Raw genomic sequence first — 19,480 nt, 5'->3', positions numbered from 1 at the left:
GAATATGATATACAACAGTCTCCTTAATAAAGTTTTATGCATGTGTATTATTCAAAATATGATACTCGGTGGATGTCCATAACCAGCCCAAACCCTAGAGAGAGACGGTCCAAACCCTAGAAAAAGAGGCGGCGGCCGCGGCGTCATGGAGAGAGAGAGGGAAAGTCGGCTAGAGACTTTTCATTCTTATAGTTTTCATATTTCATCAATGTTTATGATTTGTAATCTTTCCATTTATGTATTTCCATTTATCTCTTATGTAACCCTTATATAAATGGATCTCTTATTCATTAATAAAATGAAGAAATATTCAGACCTAAAAACTTCGTTTTACAACACGTTATCAGCACGATAGCCTCTAACACCATGAGCCTAAAACCAAACCCCTAAAACCCTAAACAAAAAGAATCTACCTCGGAACTTCAAAGAGGTCGTTCTCCCAAACCGTGAGGACCCAGAAAACGATCAAGATATCAAATCGAAGCTCTTGCCAAGACAAATCAGTCAGTGCAAACCGTTTGTCGATCTGACCACCGACGCGCCCTTACGCACCGATACAGTGCGCGCCGATTTGCTTTGGAACCCTAATTCGAGCCCGACGAACCCTAATTTGTTCTTGCAAGCGTTCCAGCTCGTGTTCATCCGATCAGCCCCAGCCCTAAGGCGTTCCTGATACTAGACGAACTCAGCCTCAGCTCCATCCGTTCTCAGCTTACATCTCGGACAGCTACAGCTCGCGTTCCCGATCAGACGCGTTTCGTTCCAGCTCGCGCCTCAGCACGCGTCCGTTCTAGCTCGTTCCAGCTCGCGTTCCAGCTTGTTCCAGCTCGCGTCCCGTCCAGCTCGAGGTTCTCTTGGTGGTCCGGTTCTACAATCTTCAAAACCTAAAGGTAATTCGAATTTTGAAAACATGAATCGAATCTGGTTGTTTTGTAAAGATTGAATCCCTAAAATATAATCTCTAAAAGGATGAAGCCATAGGATAATAGATTGATACCCTATGAGTAAATCGAAGCTCTATAAGTTCGATCCAAACCCTAAAATCGAGATTTGATCCATTGATCAATTAAAATCAGAACCTTGAAGGTTTTGAATCTCAAAATTAAACTCCCTTGATCTAAGATCAAATCGAATTCCCAAAACCCTAATTTGAAAAATCGATTTTAATTGTTTGGATTTTAAAAAAAATTGTTTGATTGATTGATCACCTAGAACTATGATTAAGATTGTTTAAACTTGAATCTTGAATCTGAAGTAATTGGCTTATTTAAATCAAAACTCTAATGATCTAGTTTAGATTGTTTAAAAATCAAAATCTAAAACTATATGATTAGGTTAAACTGTTCAGACATAATCATACTTGTGGCCGTGTGGCCTTGTTGCATTCATACATAAACCTAATCACATTGATTGATTGCAATTGCACTTAGAATCTCATGTTAGGATGGTATTGAAATTGAAATTGAAATCAAGTATGATTGTTCTTTGTTTGGCCGATTAGCTTGCTTGTGTTGAATACATTGTATAAACTGATAGAATGCATCTATGCTAGGATTGCAATTACACAACAAACTATATGCATTGATCCTGAATTGAATCTTTAGCCGTGCGGCTTGTTTTCCTGTTTTGGCCGTGTGGCTTCTTCTTGGCCGTGAGGCATAAACCTTAGCCATAAGGCTTGCTTGCTTGATTGATTCTATTGATTGCATATTGAATCTGAAATCCTAAATCTCGAATTTGAATCCCTAAGGGCCTTGAAACCCTAAATCGCATGATACTGATCCAAATTGAGTTTAGGTTTGATTCTTGTTATTTTGACTGATCTAATTGATGTCTTGAAAGCTAAGGTGCTAGATTATTTTGATTCTCATAAAATCTGAAACCCTAGCCACATTTTGTATTGCTAAGATGATAAAACCCTAATTGGATCAACATAGATTGTTTGCATCATAGCTTGGCCGTGTGGCCTTTATTGCACCTTACTATCATAGTCGTGTGGCTTGCATACATCATATCACCTTGATCACATATAGAATCCGAAAGCTAAGATCGTATGCATCATATATCTATCTAGCCGTGTGGCCTCTTTGCTTGCATCATGACTGTATGACCGTGTGGCCTTGATTGTATTGCATTAAACCCTCATAGCCGTGTGGCTTACTTACTGATGCATTGATCATTACTTGATTGTTTTCTTGGCCGCATCATACATCACCTAGGCCGTGTGGCCTCATTGCACATCACCCCTATAGCCGTGTGGCTTGTTTATTAAGAATGCATTAACTCGATTGTTTACTTGGTCACACGATTTATTTTCTTATAAAAATTGAGTGATGTATGATTACAGATGTCGAAAATCAGCAATCTAGATTATGCTGCCATAAATCTCTTTGGAGATAATTATTTACAATGGGCATTAGACACATAGATTGTCCTGAAATCAAAGGGCCTCGGTGAATGTATCATCGAGGACAATAATACAAGTGAAAGTAATAGATACATGGCAATAATTATTACTCGCCAACCCTAAGCCAATGGGGCTGCAGAAAAAAAAAACTAAAGAAAGCAACCACGTCCATCATGATAAACCATACGGCTGTAACCGTGATGGATGGAAAGGACGTGGGCATAGCCAAACCACCTTATACGACCATGGACATAGTAATCACTATAACCGTGGTTGTGAACTCAGTTTTGGCCATGGTTAAGGGAGAGGAGGCTGTGGCATTTCTAAGCCACCACACTTGACCAAGTCAGTGTGCCATAAGATATGTAATGGGGAATCATTAGGCTAAAACATCTGATTGTCTAAAAAGAATAATGTTGATTTCGACTTCTGTGTTTGCTTTGCTTTATGTTTGTGATTTTCTTGAATTAAGAACTTATATTATAAGATGAATGAATGATTTTAGATATGACTAAGAAAACGCCAATATATAAGGCAATGTTGCGGGTATGGTCAGTCAGATAAGGGCATGCGACCAGTATAGAATTGCCTAAAGGGCTACGGATAGACTTAGTACATTGGCGCCTAAAGAGGCTATGTACATTGGTGCCTAAAAAGAGCACGCATGCTTGAAAGACCTAATGCTCTATATCCACCCATAGAAGCCCATTGAGTTTATAAGATATATGATATAAGAATGGTTTCCATATAGAAACAATGGGCAAAGGAAACAAAGAGTGGTCGAAGCTATACATGCATTCTCTACTGATCTAGAATATGCAAAGATCAGTATGATAAGAAGCAAAAGCCATGGTAACCAGATTGGTATACCCCACGAAAATTATACACTATACGACATGACCGGATTAGCCATCCTGGTCTAAATTTGATGAAAAAGATTGATATTAAAAGGGCACACAGAGTTATCCCATAGTATCTCACGTTGTGTAACATGTACACAAGGGAAACTCATTAGGCTATAATGTTCCAAGCATCTGCAGATTATATAATGATCATGAGGGGGAGTGAGGACAAACCCGTGGTCCATGACCATACTATAAACACGGATATAACAACTTGATAACAGCTTGGCCGTACAGGCTATTACCTATAAGGTTCAAACTCTAAAGTCTATAAGCTTTGGGACATCAAGAGTTTTACATGTATATAAGGTTAATATGCATCAGGCCATATAAGTAAGCATAGATATTCCCATATCAGATTGAATACGGGTCATGAGCCAGACATATACCATCTTAAGAGACTATTGAATAAACCATCACAGACATATGTGCCGTCTAAGATGGAACCTCAGAAGAGGATTGGGAATATATGTTGGATAAAAGTATGTCTTTCTCCCACGAGTTTTAAGAGACCTTGAGCCAAATATGGGTGATTAGAAAGTGGCCAGGTACACAGATTGCATGATCAATGAATCCGACTATCCAACATTAAAAGGAGAAAGCTATAAGCTGGTAAAGAGTAAAGAATGATAAGAAACAGAATGGTATCAACCATCATTGTCTTGGCAAAGATCCTCGGATTAGAATTATAGACGTCCAAAGAAAGAAAAGATTATACATAGCTAGCTAATCGAGATGCCAGACACTGACCCGAAAAGAAAAGAAAAGAATGACTAAGTCATAACCAGCTTAGCACCAAACGAAATCTGATGTCCTAGAAAGAGACACAGACAAGTTGCTACAGAGTCTATACAAGATAGACCAAAGTGTTCCATAAGATAAGGAACCTCGGAAAGAAAAAGAGAAAGGTGCATAGAATACAAATCCGAGGTCATAAGGAAACCAGACCAGACATTGAGAAAAGGATGCGCAGCTAAACTAGGTAACAAAGGTCCTGGATAATGAAATCTCAAATTGATTAGATCATGTCTGGAACACAATGGAACCATATATAAGTGTCGACACATAAAGATATATTTGTACATAAGAGAGTAGCACTTGAACATAAAGATATAAACGAGGATCAGAACCCACGAAAGAGTACTCATAAAGATTAAAGATTAGATTGAAAAGATAAACGTGGGGTTTAAAGTATCTATAAAGAAGAGATAGGCGTATTGGCCATACATACATATACATAAACGTCATATGATATAAATCAGTGAAATAGATGGGTCTTGTGAGGGAAAAAAAACCGTGAGAGATGGTACATGATCACGAGGTGTAATGGTGTTCATGTTTTCCTACTAACAACATTCGATCATAGCTTGTTACACAAGGATACTCACAGAGACCAAAGGAACAAATTATAAGGAGATAAACTCCTATGTGGTGGATGCTGCTACAGATTTTCGAAATTGACAAAAGGTCTGGTCATAAGAAAGAAATTAGATTGACATACACTGATGTAGTAAGCATCATATGGATCACTGGATAAAGAACAACATTGTTCCTAAGCTGTTCATGGACTGAAACAAAGCAGCAACATATATTATGTAAAGGAGTTGTATAAGAACAATCCAATTCAGTCCATATACTTATAAAAGAGATTTGAATTCCTTGTGTTTACTTATCCTAAACCAGCCTAAAGAAATGTTAGTTGATTGATACAGATTATCTATTAAATCTGTGTGGGTGTCCGGCTATAGGCGTCCAACCCTTCTTCTTTGATCATGGCTAGTGAAAAGAAAGATCAGCCATCGTGTTGTAGTCCATAAACACATGTGGCCGAGGTCCATGACCTAATATGCGTGATATGGTCCACGGCAAGAAAGGTCATGGGACGCCATCATATATTAAGATAGGACTGCAAAGACTAATGAATGTTTCATTGCCAAAGGCAAGAAGAGTCGATGGTCATGTATGAGGTCCATGAGTGTATTTGGCTGCAGAGCCATAGTTCAATGAGATCGTAAAACTCATTACAGCAATAATCATTGATCACATCTTGATCTTAGATACTCATGAGACAAGTTATAAACATGTATAGGCGAGATCTATGACTCAACATGAATCGATTAGATTAGAGTGTGGTTGATATACATCCGTGTAGAAAAGATGCACCAGGACATAGACTTATGACTTGAGATTACAAGTTCATGACACCATGCTCAACATGTATATTGTCTGTAAGTCTGACCGACCAAATTAAGAGTAGTCGACAGCAAAGATTCACTTATTGACCATGCACACACGATGTCATAAGACATGAGAAAAGACCGGAGAAGTCAAAGTAATCCAGTTACGGTTCAGTAATAAACTTGGCCGATTTGTTTACTTCCTACCTGCACGTTCAGGAAGCTCACGCATCAGATGCGTAGGCTGAAGAACTTCCACTGATGTTCACATCAGGAGGAGTAGTACGTGTTGTACTCTTCTTCCTTCATCATGGTTTTGTCCCACTGGGTTTTCCTTGTAAGGTTTTAATGAGGCAACATTAAGCGTATTACAATCCCTGAATGGTTATCGCATCCAAAGTGGAGTGTTATAAATCAATTGGTGGATGTCCATAACAGGTCCGGTCCATAACCGGTCCAAACCCTAGAGAGAGATGGTCCAAACCCTAGAGAGAGAGGCGGCGACCGCGGCATGGAGAGAAAGGGAAAATCGGCTAGAGATTTTCCATTCTTCTAGTTTTCTTATTTCATCTATATTTATGATTTGTAATCTTGCCATTTATGTATTTTTATTTATCTCTCATGTAACCCTTATGTAACACTTATATAAAGGGATCTCTTATTCATTAATAAAAGGGTAAATCTCCAAAATAGCACATTTCTAAGTTTATATCACAAAAATAGCACTCAAAAACTAAAATGACCAAAATAGCATATTTCTAAGTTTATCCTTTGAAAATTTTAATTTTTTTATTTTTCAAAATTTGAAATCTTATCCCCAAAACCTCATTTCTAAACTCTAAACCCTAAACCCTAAACTCTAAACCCTAAACCATAAACCATAAACCCTAAACCCTAAACCCTAAACCCTAAAATCTAAACCCTAAACCCTAAACTCTAAACCCTAAACCCTAAACCCTAAACCTTAAATCCTAAACCCCACTCTTTAACTCTAAACCCTAAGTTTGTGACTTTTTATAAAACATTAAGTGCTATTTTTGTGACTTTTGACCTTGAGTGCTAGTTTAGGAACAAAAACTTGATTTAGTGCTATTTTTGTCTTTTTCTCTTAATAAAATACAGAAATATTCAGATCTAAAACTTTAATAAAATACAGAAATATTCGGACCTAAAACTTTCATTTTACAACGATAAGCATATACATCTGCGGTCTCTCGTACAAGTCTATAACTATAGTTCCAAGCTGGAATACATCTTACAGTGGAGCAGCAGCAGCTCTATGAACAAAGATACTCAAAATAGTTGTGTAATCCTTAACATATTAACATGAGATTTTTTGGCCTTTTAGTGTTGTCGGGTTCTTATTGAGCCAGTGGCAGTCTTCGAATGCGCAACTCGAATCATTCTTCCTGCGCAACACCACGTCATTTGGGTCGATGAACCGAGGAGCCCATGCAGGAGTCCCATCTTCATATGAATTATGCGTCAGCCTCCTTAAATTAGAGCCATCCAGCTTCACCGTGAAGATATCCCCATATGGTTGGTAATGATGCGGGTTCGAGATCGGTTCAGCTGATATCCCAGCGTAGTCAGATGTGAAGACAATACTTTTACTGTCCGGGCTAAAGATCGGATGGTTAGTTCTCCCACCAGTGCCGCTCTGGATCAGCTTCCTTAACCCTGTTCCGTTAGGGTGGATCAAAAACAGCTCGTAGCTACCCGAGCCAGGGCTTTCTCGATCCGATGCAAACGCGATCCATTCGCCATCAGGTGACCAGCTGCACATAGTGTCGGTCCACGCACCTTCCGTTAACTTCCAAAGACCGCCGGTTTCGCCTTTCTCAGCATCCATCAAGTAGAGGTTTTTGTGACCAGACCGCCCAGAGCGAAACACGATCAGCTTCCCGTCAGGAGACGGCCAAGGGAAAGCATTGTTCTTCCCGTTTGTTGTTAGCCTTCTCACGGAAGAAGACTTGTCTACAGCATCAACATCAATGGAGATGATATCAACCTCCGTTCTCTCTGTAGCAAACGTTGGACCTGAGCTAGTGTACACCCTTCCTGGTCTAACCGGATCCCAAGCCGTAGAAAACGCCATCCCGTCGTACACTTCGCGCCGCCCCGAACCATCGGGCTTCACCACATACACACCAGGCATTCTCACGTACGCGATCCTATCACCTGCTGGAGAGAAGGACGGAAACGAACCGTCGATTCTGAACAGAGAGAGATCACTTGTAGTGGTTTGGATGTTCTCAAGAAAAAGCAAAGGACTTCTCTTTCCATTAGCCTGGCCTCTGCAACTATGGTAACCGACTCGCGACCCGTCAGGGGAGAGGAACGGGTTCAAATGGTGACTCCCCGGCGCCACCAAACGAGTCAGCTCTGTAAACTCGCTCCTCCTGAGATCAAACAGCTCCACGTGGCGGTAATCCGAGCCTGGTCTCCTCGTCGCAACAGCTATGAAGTTATGGTTGTTCGGTGACGTGGCAGGTGTAAAAGCGTGAACTCCCGGTGGTGTAACTCGCTGAATGTTCACTGACTCTGTACTCAACGATCCGCTTTGAGGTAAGATCGCTCGGAAAACACTGATCCATCCATCATCGCTTCTTCTATGGAAATACAGAGTCGATTCATCGACCCAACATGGCCAGCCACCGTGCTCCACGACCTTGACTCGTTGAGTCCCGTCACGAGTCGAGAACACGTAGATGTCCGTACTAAGCTCCTCAACTTCCCCTGTCCAGCCTCTCTCTCCGTAGGAAGCCACCGCGGTCAAGTTCCCGGAAGGCGACAGCGCAGGACTGAAATCAGCGATTCCACTCGGAGTCAGCCTCCGAGTTAACCCGGTTCTCAACTCGGTGGAGTAAACGGCAGTCCAACTAGTCCTCGGCTCACCTGAGTTCTCGTGTGTTGACACGTAGACGAGAAACTCACCGCTTAAACTAGGCTTATCTTTAAAAGAATTTACCGTATTGCCACTCCGGTTATCAGCGTTGGTTAGCAACTGAATCTGGACTCGAGACTGTGCTTCTAACATCGATCGTCTTTTACTTTTGGAATCGGGATCCCCGCCGTGAAGTAGATCGTAGTAGATGCTCGAAGTACCATTTCTCTCAGTGACGTAGATGAGATGAAGAGGAGAGGAATCTCCCGGTTGTATTAGGGTTGCGTCGGGGAGGAGAGATATGAGCGCCGGAGATGGAGAAGGGAAGTAGCCGTTGAAGTTCACCGATTCGCCGTCGGTGATCCGAATCTCTCCGGAGATCGACGGCGGATGAGTCGTGGAGAGGGCGAATATGTCGAATTCGTAGCGGGATCGTCCTAGAGTGGTGAACACGATGGTGTCTCCACCGTTGGGGTTTGAATTCTGATGTTCTTCCGCCGATGAGTGAAGCGGAAGCAGAAGTGACGCGAAGAGTATAAGCGGAGCAATATTCATGGCGGGTTGGTTTGTTGTTGGCCACACGATGGAGCCGATGATATCTCAAGTTATTATTATAGACGTGAGAAACGTTTGCAAGAGAGTGGTGTAAGTGATGACGTCACTGTGGTAGTGTGGGGCCATTTCGAGATAATGTTGATACGTGGCACTCACTCGTGGAATCTGTAATTGTAAAGTTGATAAATAAACAACTACTATACTATTGTTATCTCCGTAGAAGATTTTGCGTCTCTTGTATTGGATGAGTGGAGAAAATAGTCTTTGTTCCGATCCAGAACCAGCATGGTGAAACGCTACTTTTCAACTGTCGATTTAATTTAATTTACAAGGCGATAAAAAGAAGATAAACGTATGAGAGAAGAGTAATACGTTCCACGTTAAGTATCACATCACTCATGACGATAGTCGTTGAATATAACATATGTGAAGTCTATATGTTGAGGACGATAAATAATGGTTGTTGTGAGACTTTGTTGGTTAATGCTAAGTGGATGCTGAGCCAAAACAAAAGGCTAGTACCGTCTCAAACCCAAATGAACACAAGTTGGACTTGCAGTCAAAATACAACTACATATTTGATCGGTTGTGGTTTGTCATGTCAACAAAATTTCGATGTTATTCTAGTGGTGAATCCCTTCATACAAGTAATGTTCAGCTACGAAGTTCATCATTTCCACCATTAGTTTTTTTTTTAATAACTTACAACTCTGCAATTAGGTATATCATGATTCCTTTTAAATTAGTAATACATTCCAATTTGGTGATGGAGGACACCATTTTACCTTTTTGTAGATCATTGGACCAGCTATATTCACCATTTCTTCCCCTTCTAATTGACATCGCACTCCTCCATATTTGGGTTAACACTCGATGGAGGTTTTCAAGCAAGGACCCAGCCATCTCCCCATTTGGTGATACACATATGGACATTGAAAGAGTAGGTGGTTCACGGATTCATCCCTGATTTTGGCATCTAGTGTCGATGAAAAATATATATATTTCAGGTTCGATGCAGCTCGTAAACATCCACTTAAACATTGTCATTTGTTGATTCTGAAAATGCTTAAATCTTTTATTCACCAGTGAGATAAAGATGTTTTCTTAAGAGAAAATGAATATCGAGTTATGTTTTTTTAAAGAGAAAATGAATATTGAATTCTTAAAATAGTATAAATACTAGTCTAAGAAAATGTAAAGACTAAACTAAGAAGAAAAAACAAAAGAATGGGTGTCCCAAGTATCAAACTGAACTAATCTCGAACCATCTTCTTAGTAACCCTTTCAATGGGTTACGGGTGATCCCTAGCGTAATGAAGAGAGGAAATATGATTACGAATCATTTTGTCAATGCTCCGAGTGATCGAGTATGTAGAGATGTCCACGCTTTGAATTCCCCCCCCCCCCTCCAAATGATATATATAATGGTCTGAAATACCATCTTCATGAGAATTATGTCTAGCCGACTATGAGAAGTGTGCAACAATATTGTGATCATATCATCACAATCTGGCTAGATGGATTCTTCAAGCAACTTCCTAGCAATGTTCATCCATAAGTATATTGACATGCAAAGAATAAGTGGTCCCTTGTTTCATTGGTTTCTCCACACAACATGCAACCTTGATCAATACCCCACATATTCATTCTGTCCACTGTAGAGAGTCGGTTATGGAACACAAGCCAAGTCATAAATGATTGTCGAGGTACTGTGTCCAAACAAACAAGATGTCGCCAAGAGACATTGATTTTCTTGGTTCTCAGTGAGTTCCTAGTTGTTGCAAAGGAGTAGCTTTCCTTGTAATCTTCATTATCATTCTTCCATAGCACCCTATCAGCACCAGATTGTGGACGAGGGAGACTAGCAGCAGCAATTTTAGCATATAGCTCAGGGTATCAACGCTCTCCCCTACTACGAATCTTCCAACTGTGTCCATCAAACACATCAACAAGCGTTGCAGAACGCGTAACCCCAAGGTACAGAGTTCCCAAATCGCATGTGACGTATATCAAATTTCCAACTCCAAGCCAATCATCAAACCAAAAAGAGACCGAAGTCCCATCATTGATTTCATACCTTAGATAATCATATGCCAATGGTTTAAGTTTCAGGAGCTTCCGCCATGCCCACACCAAATTCCCTTCCTTTACATCTCATGGTAAATATTTATTTCACATAGGGTCCGATTGGTAGTAGAACTGTTGAGGCTGTATGGTTTGTAACAGTTCTTACGGTCATTTTTTCTCCAATCGGGCTTTTAGAAACATTTATTTGTCTAAAGCCATCACAACCATTTTATTCTCTTTTTTAAGTTTCCAACAACAGTCAGCTTATAGTGGCTTTGAGAAAAAAAATAAACCTTTTTTTTCTTTTCGTTTCTTACCCGAAGAATAGAAACACATCTCTACCTTTATTATATATGTTATCGCAAAGAATAAATTAGTTAGTTAACAATTATTTTTTGTCTCTTTATTTTAAGATCCATTTCTCATAAACAAAAAAAAAATTCCTTATGACTGAAAGAGTTGTGTACTTTATTCTCATGATAGTTACTATTAAGTGAGCGGGGAGAATGGATTGTTCCAAGAACTAACAACTTTTGTTGATTCAAAAATTTATATTTTCACGCCTTTTTGTAATTGAGAAAGATGAAATAAACTAAACAGGCACATGAAATAGCGAGGCATTGTAACGTTACGGCTGTGGTGTCATGTTTCATCACCTCAAGTATGTGTATGCAGTTTATTTTCTTTCTATAGCCTCTACAGTTTTTTATACCAATCAGATTTATAAAATTATTGTAACTAACAGTCACAACTTTTAAAGTTAAAATCTCTACAGCCAAAAGTTTAAAGTCAAAGCCTAAAGCAACAGTCTTTACCAATCGGAGCCATAATCAATTTAGAAACTCTGGATGGATATTTGTTTCAATTGTGTTTTGTTTTCTTAAAAAAAAAAATCAAAGTTAATTCATGTTTGTTTTCAACATCATAGAAAATGTTGGACTTACGGATTTGTAGGGGTGTCAAAATGAGCTAGCTCGCTCAACTCAGCTCAGCTCATAGTGAGCTCGGATCTTTCATGAGCTACCTCAACTCAGCTTATTTATTATATGAGCTACCATATGTAAACTCGAACTCAGATCATCAAGATCATGAGTTAAATGAGCTAACTCGCGATCAAATATGAAAAAGAAAAATTATAAAATAAAAATTAAATAAAATATTTTTCCTAATATAATTTAAAATTTAATATTAAAAATTCAAAACATTAATGTTAAATACTGAATAAAACCAAAACCTAATAATAAATTAAATAAAAACTAAATTAGTGATCCAAAAATCTATTCCACATACGAGTCTTAAGATGAATCATCTTCAAAGTCTTCATCTATTCAAACAATAAAGATATATATTCCACATGAGAGTCTTAGGAATATTTTGTTTTACATTTTAATTCTAAAGATATATGATATGAGGATTGATATCAATATTATTTTACATTCTTATATGTATTTAAAGCTTTTTGATTTTACATTTTAATTTTAATTAGAAGATAGATATGATTTATATAGAAACTATATTTTCTTATATAAGAAAAATAAAATTCACACACACACAAATATATATATATATAAAGTATAAAAACGACCAAGCTCATGAGTTCGTTCATGTTCATTAAAGATCGTTCATATAACTCGTGATTTAATTTAAGCTCGATCATTACGCTCATTTTCTAAATGAGCCTAAAAAAAAACAGCTCTCATGCTCATGAAAAATCGAGCTGAACTGGACTAGTTTATGAGCTATAACTCAGTTTGACACCCCTTCGGACTTGTATTTTATTTCCAATCCAATTGGTATAAGACGTCAAGACTTGGCTGGTTAACTTGCATCGGTGCATCCCTATCACTGAAGATGCTAGATGATACCCAATACCCATATATGACTGGGTATCTAATTGAATTGTAACCAAGATATATGAATTTGAATATTATTGTGGTTTCATTAAAAATACACATACGAAATTAGAAGCCATTCTAAGACAATAATCAATGTAAACGAGAATGACAATCAATTTGAATATACTCTGGTTCCATCTTCTTTTTCTAAATAGCTAGTTTTATAAAGAAAAACAGCCAAAAGTCTAACACCGTCCCAAATGAACATATGCACTAATACAAATGTAGCACATTATCCCAACAACCAGTTATCAGCCACGCAGTTTACTGATAAACATATTCTCATTCTGTATCGGTTGAATACAAAGATCATAGCTATCCACATATCCAGCGGTTTGAGGTAACTATGATCCCTACCTCAGACTTTTAGTTTAATGGATACGAGAAAATTAATCAAATTCTCATGAAATGTTTCTAGCTAGTTTTTGAAAATGTATTGCCATTCTTTCATAAATTTACCACCGAAAGATATCAAGAAATCTAAAGTACAATACTATATTATTCCTTATTCATTTCCAATACATTTATAAGATATCACTATAACAAAGTTATCAACTCAAACAGTAAGTTATTAAATAACAAACTATTGTGAGGGACACATCAATGACCGCTTATTCATTTTCACGGTCGTATTCTGCGACTTGAAATCTTCAAAAGCGCAGCTAGCCCCAAACCTCTTGGGCCATGCTACATCACCAGTAGCTTTGATCTTCGGAAACCACAGAGGCGGACCATCTTCAACCGAGTTGTGCGTGAGCCTCATGAAATCAGAACCATCCAAATTCACAGTAAAAATCTCACTACTCGCGACGTTAAACTTCGGATTACCAATAGGCTCTGCTGAGATACCAGCGTAAGTAGTAGTGAACACGATTCTTTTACTATCTGGACTAAACATGGGATGCATGGAAACTCCACCGGTCAAGTTTTGCGCCACCTTCCTTAAACCGGTCCCGTCCGGGTGAACCACATACAAATCCATCAACAACGTACCAATATATTCCCGGTTCGATGCGAACACGATCCAGTTATTGTCTGGAGACCAAGTGGCTATCGTATCGTTCCAGTTACCGTTGGTTAGTCTGAACAAACCACCGGCTTCACCTTTCTCCGCGTCCATAATGTAAAGGTTTTTCGTACCGGAGCGGTCAGACCGGAACACGATGCGTTTACCGTCGGGTGATGGCCACGGGAAGGCGTTGTTTTGGCCGCCAGTCGTTAGTTTTTTAACGGCGGATGAAGGGTTTCGTGCGTCGACGTTAACGGCGAGGATATTGATTTTATGTGTCCCTACTAAGCCGGGAGCTGTGAAATTAAGACTGGGATCTGAGCTTGTGTACACGATCCCGCGTCGAACCGGATCCCAAACCGTTCCAAATCCAACCTGCGGGAGAATCTGGCGTAGACCGGAACCGTCTTGGTTCACTACGAAAACTCCCGTGAACGTGACGAACGCGAAACGATTGCCTTCGGGGGAGAGAGACGGGAACGCGCCGTCGAATCTGAAGAGAGATAGATCCTCCGAAGTGGTTTTGAGCCTCTGGAGGAGATTGTGAGGATTCGTTCTGTCGCCTCTGCAGCTATGGTACCCGACTCGGGACGAGTCAGGGGAAAGAAACGGGTTGAAATGGTGACTCTTCGGAGACACGAGACGAGTCAGCTCGACGAACTCGTTTTTCTTTAAATCGAAAAGCTCCACGTGGCGGATCTCCGATTCGGGCCTCCTCGTCGCAACAGCGATGAAGTCGTTGTTGTTTGGTGACGTGGCTGGTGTGAACGCGTGAATACCAGAAGGTGTGACTCGGGTAACCGTTACGGTTTTGGTTGAAACCGGTCCGGTTTTGGGTAAAACCGCACGGTACACGCTGATCCAACCGTCGTCGCTTTTGCGGTGGAAATAAAGAGTCGACTCGTCGGTCCATCTCGGCCATCCTCCAAGCTCGACCACCTTGACTCGCTGAGTCCCGTCTCCAGTCAGGAAAACGTAGATGTCCGTGCTAAGCTCCTTCGACACAATACTCCAACCTTTCTCCCCGTAGGAAGCCACGGCGGTCCACTTCCCCGACGGAGACACGGCCGGAGAGAAATCAGCGATTCCGGGAGGCGTTAGACGCTGAGTCGCTTTAGTTATTAACTCGGTGGAGTAGACTGCGGCCCAACTCGCCATGGGCTTACCGGAGTTCTCGTGAGTCGACACGTAGACAAGATGCTCGTTGGTTAAGACAGGAGTGTCTTTCATCGAGTTTACACTCATGCCACTCTGTTGCTCTGACAGTAACGGGACTTGAACGTTGGTTCCTTTATTATCGCTGTGAACGACGTCGTAGTGTAAGGTAGGCGCGCCGTCTCTCTCGGTGACGTAGATGAGATGGAGAAGAGTCTTGTCTTGTGGTTGGACCCCGGATGTATTGGGAAGAAGGGAGATTAGCGCCGGGGAAGGAGACGCTAAGTGGCCGTTAAAGTTGATTGATTTTCCGTCGGTGAGACGGTGCTCATCGGAAGGAGATGGAGGACGACGGCTGGTGTGGAGGGTGAAGATGTCGAACTCGAAAGTGGAGCTACCCATCGTCGTGAACAAGATGGTGGAGCCATCAGAAGCTTGAGAGGTCTCAGCTAAAGCTGATAAGCAGAAGAGAGAGATGAGGAAGAACGAGAAGAAGACTAGAGTCGAGTTCATGATTTTTTTGGGTGGTCTGAATGTTTGGGATTTGGCAATTGGCGGGAGCATTATATAATAGTTGTAAGTGCTGACGTGGATAACACTTTTATTTTTAAAGCTTTTGACTAATTCGGGAAATTTATATTCTATTAACTAAATACGAAGATTCCTTGCCTTTTAAGTTTATTTATTTGATTCTATTTCCTTTTTATGTGATAAAAAAAGTTTCAAATTCCTTGTTTGTTTGGGATGAAATTGATATGATTGGTAGTTTTGGATAAATGTCAATCTGAATTTGAAGGTCATGGATGAGAAAATACACTGGGAACATTACAGGATAGGATCTTGACATTATCGGGGAAGTAATGATTTGAGGCAAATAAAATCTAGGAATATTAGCAGTATTAACAGTAAAATTTAGTAATAGATCATCAGATTTCAATCCAAATAAATGTGTATATCTTTTAGATTTTATCTTAAATATTCAATTATAGATAAACAGAGGTTAATCACACAAATCATCAAGCATGTCTTACTTGAATTAGGATAAGTATCAAACTATATTTTTCTGTTTCAATTTAAATGTCGTTTTAGAGTAAAAAATTTGTTTCATAATAAGTGTCATTTTATAGTTTCAACGCAAAATTTATTGACTTTATATTTTAATCTATTTTTCTATTGGTTAAAATGTGGTTACTTGTATTGGTAATATTGTTTTCTTTTAGTAAATATACAAAATTAAATATATTTTTAATCTGTGCGTTTAAATCTAAAATGATAATTAAAATACAACAGAGTGAGTATATACTAAAGAAGCATGAACAGTGTACAATTATTATGACATTAAACTAGGCTAGATTAACTGCTATGTGATTTGACGGATCTGCCTTGTCGTCGTTTGAAAGATGCTTGCTACTGAAAATATGATCTCTTTCTGTATGGCTCCGAAGGGAACAAAAAATGCCTACAAGATCCCACTCTCCAATTATTGGATGTCTAGTTGTTTCGTGGACTCTTATGGTTTGGATACAACCTGGATGGTATCATGTCGCAGTGGTACAAATCCTTCTAACACATTTAGATAATCCTGGCTTAGATACATCGATAAAGATAACATTAATAACGAAATGATTTACCCAGATATCGCTACGACATGATACCATCTACGTTGCTTTATGAGATCATTTTTTTCCATACGGTGTATAGATATTTTCTTTGCACTCACTACTTGTCGTTTGGAACTTTGTTGCTACTACTTCTCCTAGTGGTCCTAATCCATATCTCTAATTTCCTTCCAGTGGCGAATTCAGAAGATAATTTACCCGGGGACATAATTAAATAAAATGATATTATATATTTAATATAATAAATTTTTTTAAAAAAATATTATTATCACACTTTAAATGATGATATAATCAATATAATAAACATATAAAAATTCATTGTCTAAGATTATTAAACATGCATTTGATTGTTATTATATAAAAAATTGTACCAAAAAATAAAATTGATAGTGGTAAAGAAGAAATAAGTAGTTTTGAATATTGTCAAATGAGGTTTTGGTGAGGTGAAAATATAACAAGAAGAAAAAATAATTTGTCGAAGCATATCTGCAAGAAATAAAACAAATTACAGGAACAATAATAAACGATGTTTTAATTTTAGTAAAAAACGAAAGAAAAAAATATGTGGCAGATACTTTATACAAAAAAGAAACGTAACCTACAAAAACTAAATAACCAATTTTCTGGTGATAGTTTTGATAAAATATGTATGAATTTATAATTTTTTATAAAAAAAAATGAAAGTTGTTTTGAGTTTCAAGCAGTGTTTCCATATCCGGCTTAGATCTGTGGTCGAACAAAAAATCCGACGATTTCTATATAACCCGTATATAGCATAAATTTAGGAGTGACATTCTCTTGTAAATAACTTTAAAAATTAAGGGCAAAATCTTAATAGTAATTTTGCTTTAATAGTATAGATTAAATGTTTGGGTCAGAGAGTGGACTTTAACGCATGTTAGGGGGGCAATAAAGGATATTTACACCAAATGTGCCACTGAATTTAAGTGAACTAAACCCACTAACTTGATTTCTGATATTTAATTGTGGCAGTTCAATGACAGATTCAGAAAAATAATTTAACTGGAGTCATAATTTAAATAAAATATTATTATATATTTAATAAAATAAATTCAAAATATATATTATTATCACACTTGAAATGATGATAATCTCAATAAAATAAACATACAAAGTTCGTTGTCTAAAATGATTAAACATGCATTTGATTGTTATTATATAAAAAGTTGTACCAAAAAATAAAAAGTAAATCAAAATGATAGTGGTAATGAAGAAATAAGTAGTTTTGAATTTTGTCAAGTGAGGTTTTGGTGGGGCGAAAACATAACAAGATTTTTTTTTTATAGAAGCATATCTGCAAAAAGTAAAACAAATTACAAGAACAATAAAAGATGTTTTAGTTTTGGTGAAAAAGGAAAGAAATAAGTTAAATTATTAAACTATATGGCAGATACTTTATACAAAAAAAAAGGAAACATAACCTACAAAAACGTAAGCAAGTGGTCTTGGCCTAGTGATAAAAGAGTTCCGGTTAGAGCTTCTGTCATGGGCTCCGGCTGGCTGGAGCTTCCGCTCTGGGCTCCGGCTGGCTGGAGCTTCCGCTCTGGGCTCCGGCTGGCTGGAGCTTCCGCTCTGGGCTCCGGCTGGCTGGAGCTTCCGCTCTGGGCTCCGGCTGGAGCTTCCGCCCTTGGTTCTCCTTGGCCACCCATAGACACGTTAAGTGGCAAGAAAACATGGATTTCTATGGATCTGGTGGTGATTAGTCCTTGAGCGTAGAAAACCTTTGGGATCACACTATGGTTATATAAAAAAACTACAAAAACTATATAACCGATTTTAAAAAGTAAAATTAAATGTATGGGTCAGAGAGTGGACTTAAACACATGTTAAAAGAGTCAAAAGAGGATATTTACACCAAATGTGTCATTGAATTCAGGTGAACTGGGCCTGCTAACTTGATTTCTGATATTTAAACATCAGTGGCAAATTCAGAAAATAATTTAACTGCAGTTATAATTTAAATTAAATATTATTATATATTTAAAATAATAAATTTCTGAAATATATATTATTATCACACTCTAAATGATGATAATCTCAATAAAATAAATATACAAAAGTTCACTGTCTAAGATTATTAAACATGCATTTGATTGTTATTATATAAAAAAATTGTAGAAAAAAATGATATTGGTAATGAAGAAATAAGTAGCTTTGAATTTTTCCTAGTGAGGTTTTTATGAGGTGAAATATAACAAGAAGAAAAAATAATTTATGGAAGCATATCTGCAAAAGTAAAACAAATTACAAGACAATAATTGATTTTTTAATTTTGGTGAAAAAGAAAAGAAAAACTATACGGCTGATACTTTATACAAAAAAGGAAACGTAACCTACAAAAATTAAATAACCAATTTTAAAAAGTAAAATTAAATGTAGGGGTCAGAGAGTGGACTTGAACGCATGTTAAAGGGGTCAACAGATGATATTTACACCAAATGTGTCATTGAATTCAGGTGAACTAGGCCTACTAACTTGATTTCTGATATTTAAACACTCAGTGACAGATTCAGAAAATAATTTAACTGCGCTTATAATTTAAATAAAATATTATTATATATTTAACATAATAATTTTCAGAAATATATATTATTATCATACTCTAAATGATGATAATCTCAATTAAATAAATATACAAAAGTTCACTGTCTAAGATTATTAAACATGCATTTGATTGTTATAATATAAAAATTTGTACAAAAAAAATGATATTGGTAATGAAGAAATAAGTAGCTTTGAATTTTGTGAAGTGAGGTTTTCATGAGGCAAAAAATAACAAGAAGAAA

At 38.0% G+C, this 19,480-nt stretch overlaps 2 protein-coding genes across 2 annotated transcripts; both read right to left on the bottom strand.

The window, feature by feature from the left end:
- Positions 1-6,645: 6,645 nt before the first annotated feature.
- On the bottom strand, positions 6,646-8,987 carry BNAC05G17000D. Its single transcript, XM_013841003.3, has one exon. It carries the CDS (start codon positions 8,926-8,928, stop codon positions 6,808-6,810), a length of 2,121 nt encoding a protein of 706 aa, XP_013696457.1. The 5' UTR covers positions 8,929-8,987; the 3' UTR covers positions 6,646-6,807.
- A 4,379-nt stretch (positions 8,988-13,366) lies between these two features.
- Positions 13,367-15,606, bottom strand: LOC106397313. The gene has a single exon (XM_013837897.2). The coding sequence runs from the start codon at positions 15,565-15,567 to the stop codon at positions 13,474-13,476; it is 2,094 nt and encodes a 697-aa protein (XP_013693351.1). The 5' UTR covers positions 15,568-15,606; the 3' UTR covers positions 13,367-13,473.
- Between the last annotated feature and the right edge of the window lie 3,874 nt (positions 15,607-19,480).

Source organism: Brassica napus, chromosome C5, assembly GCF_020379485.1.
Source record: "Brassica napus cultivar Da-Ae chromosome C5, Da-Ae, whole genome shotgun sequence".
Classification (NCBI taxonomy): domain Eukaryota; kingdom Viridiplantae; phylum Streptophyta; class Magnoliopsida; order Brassicales; family Brassicaceae; genus Brassica; species Brassica napus.
The sequence above is the reverse complement of the archived record's forward strand: the minus strand, read 5'-3'. Positions and strand labels throughout refer to the sequence as shown.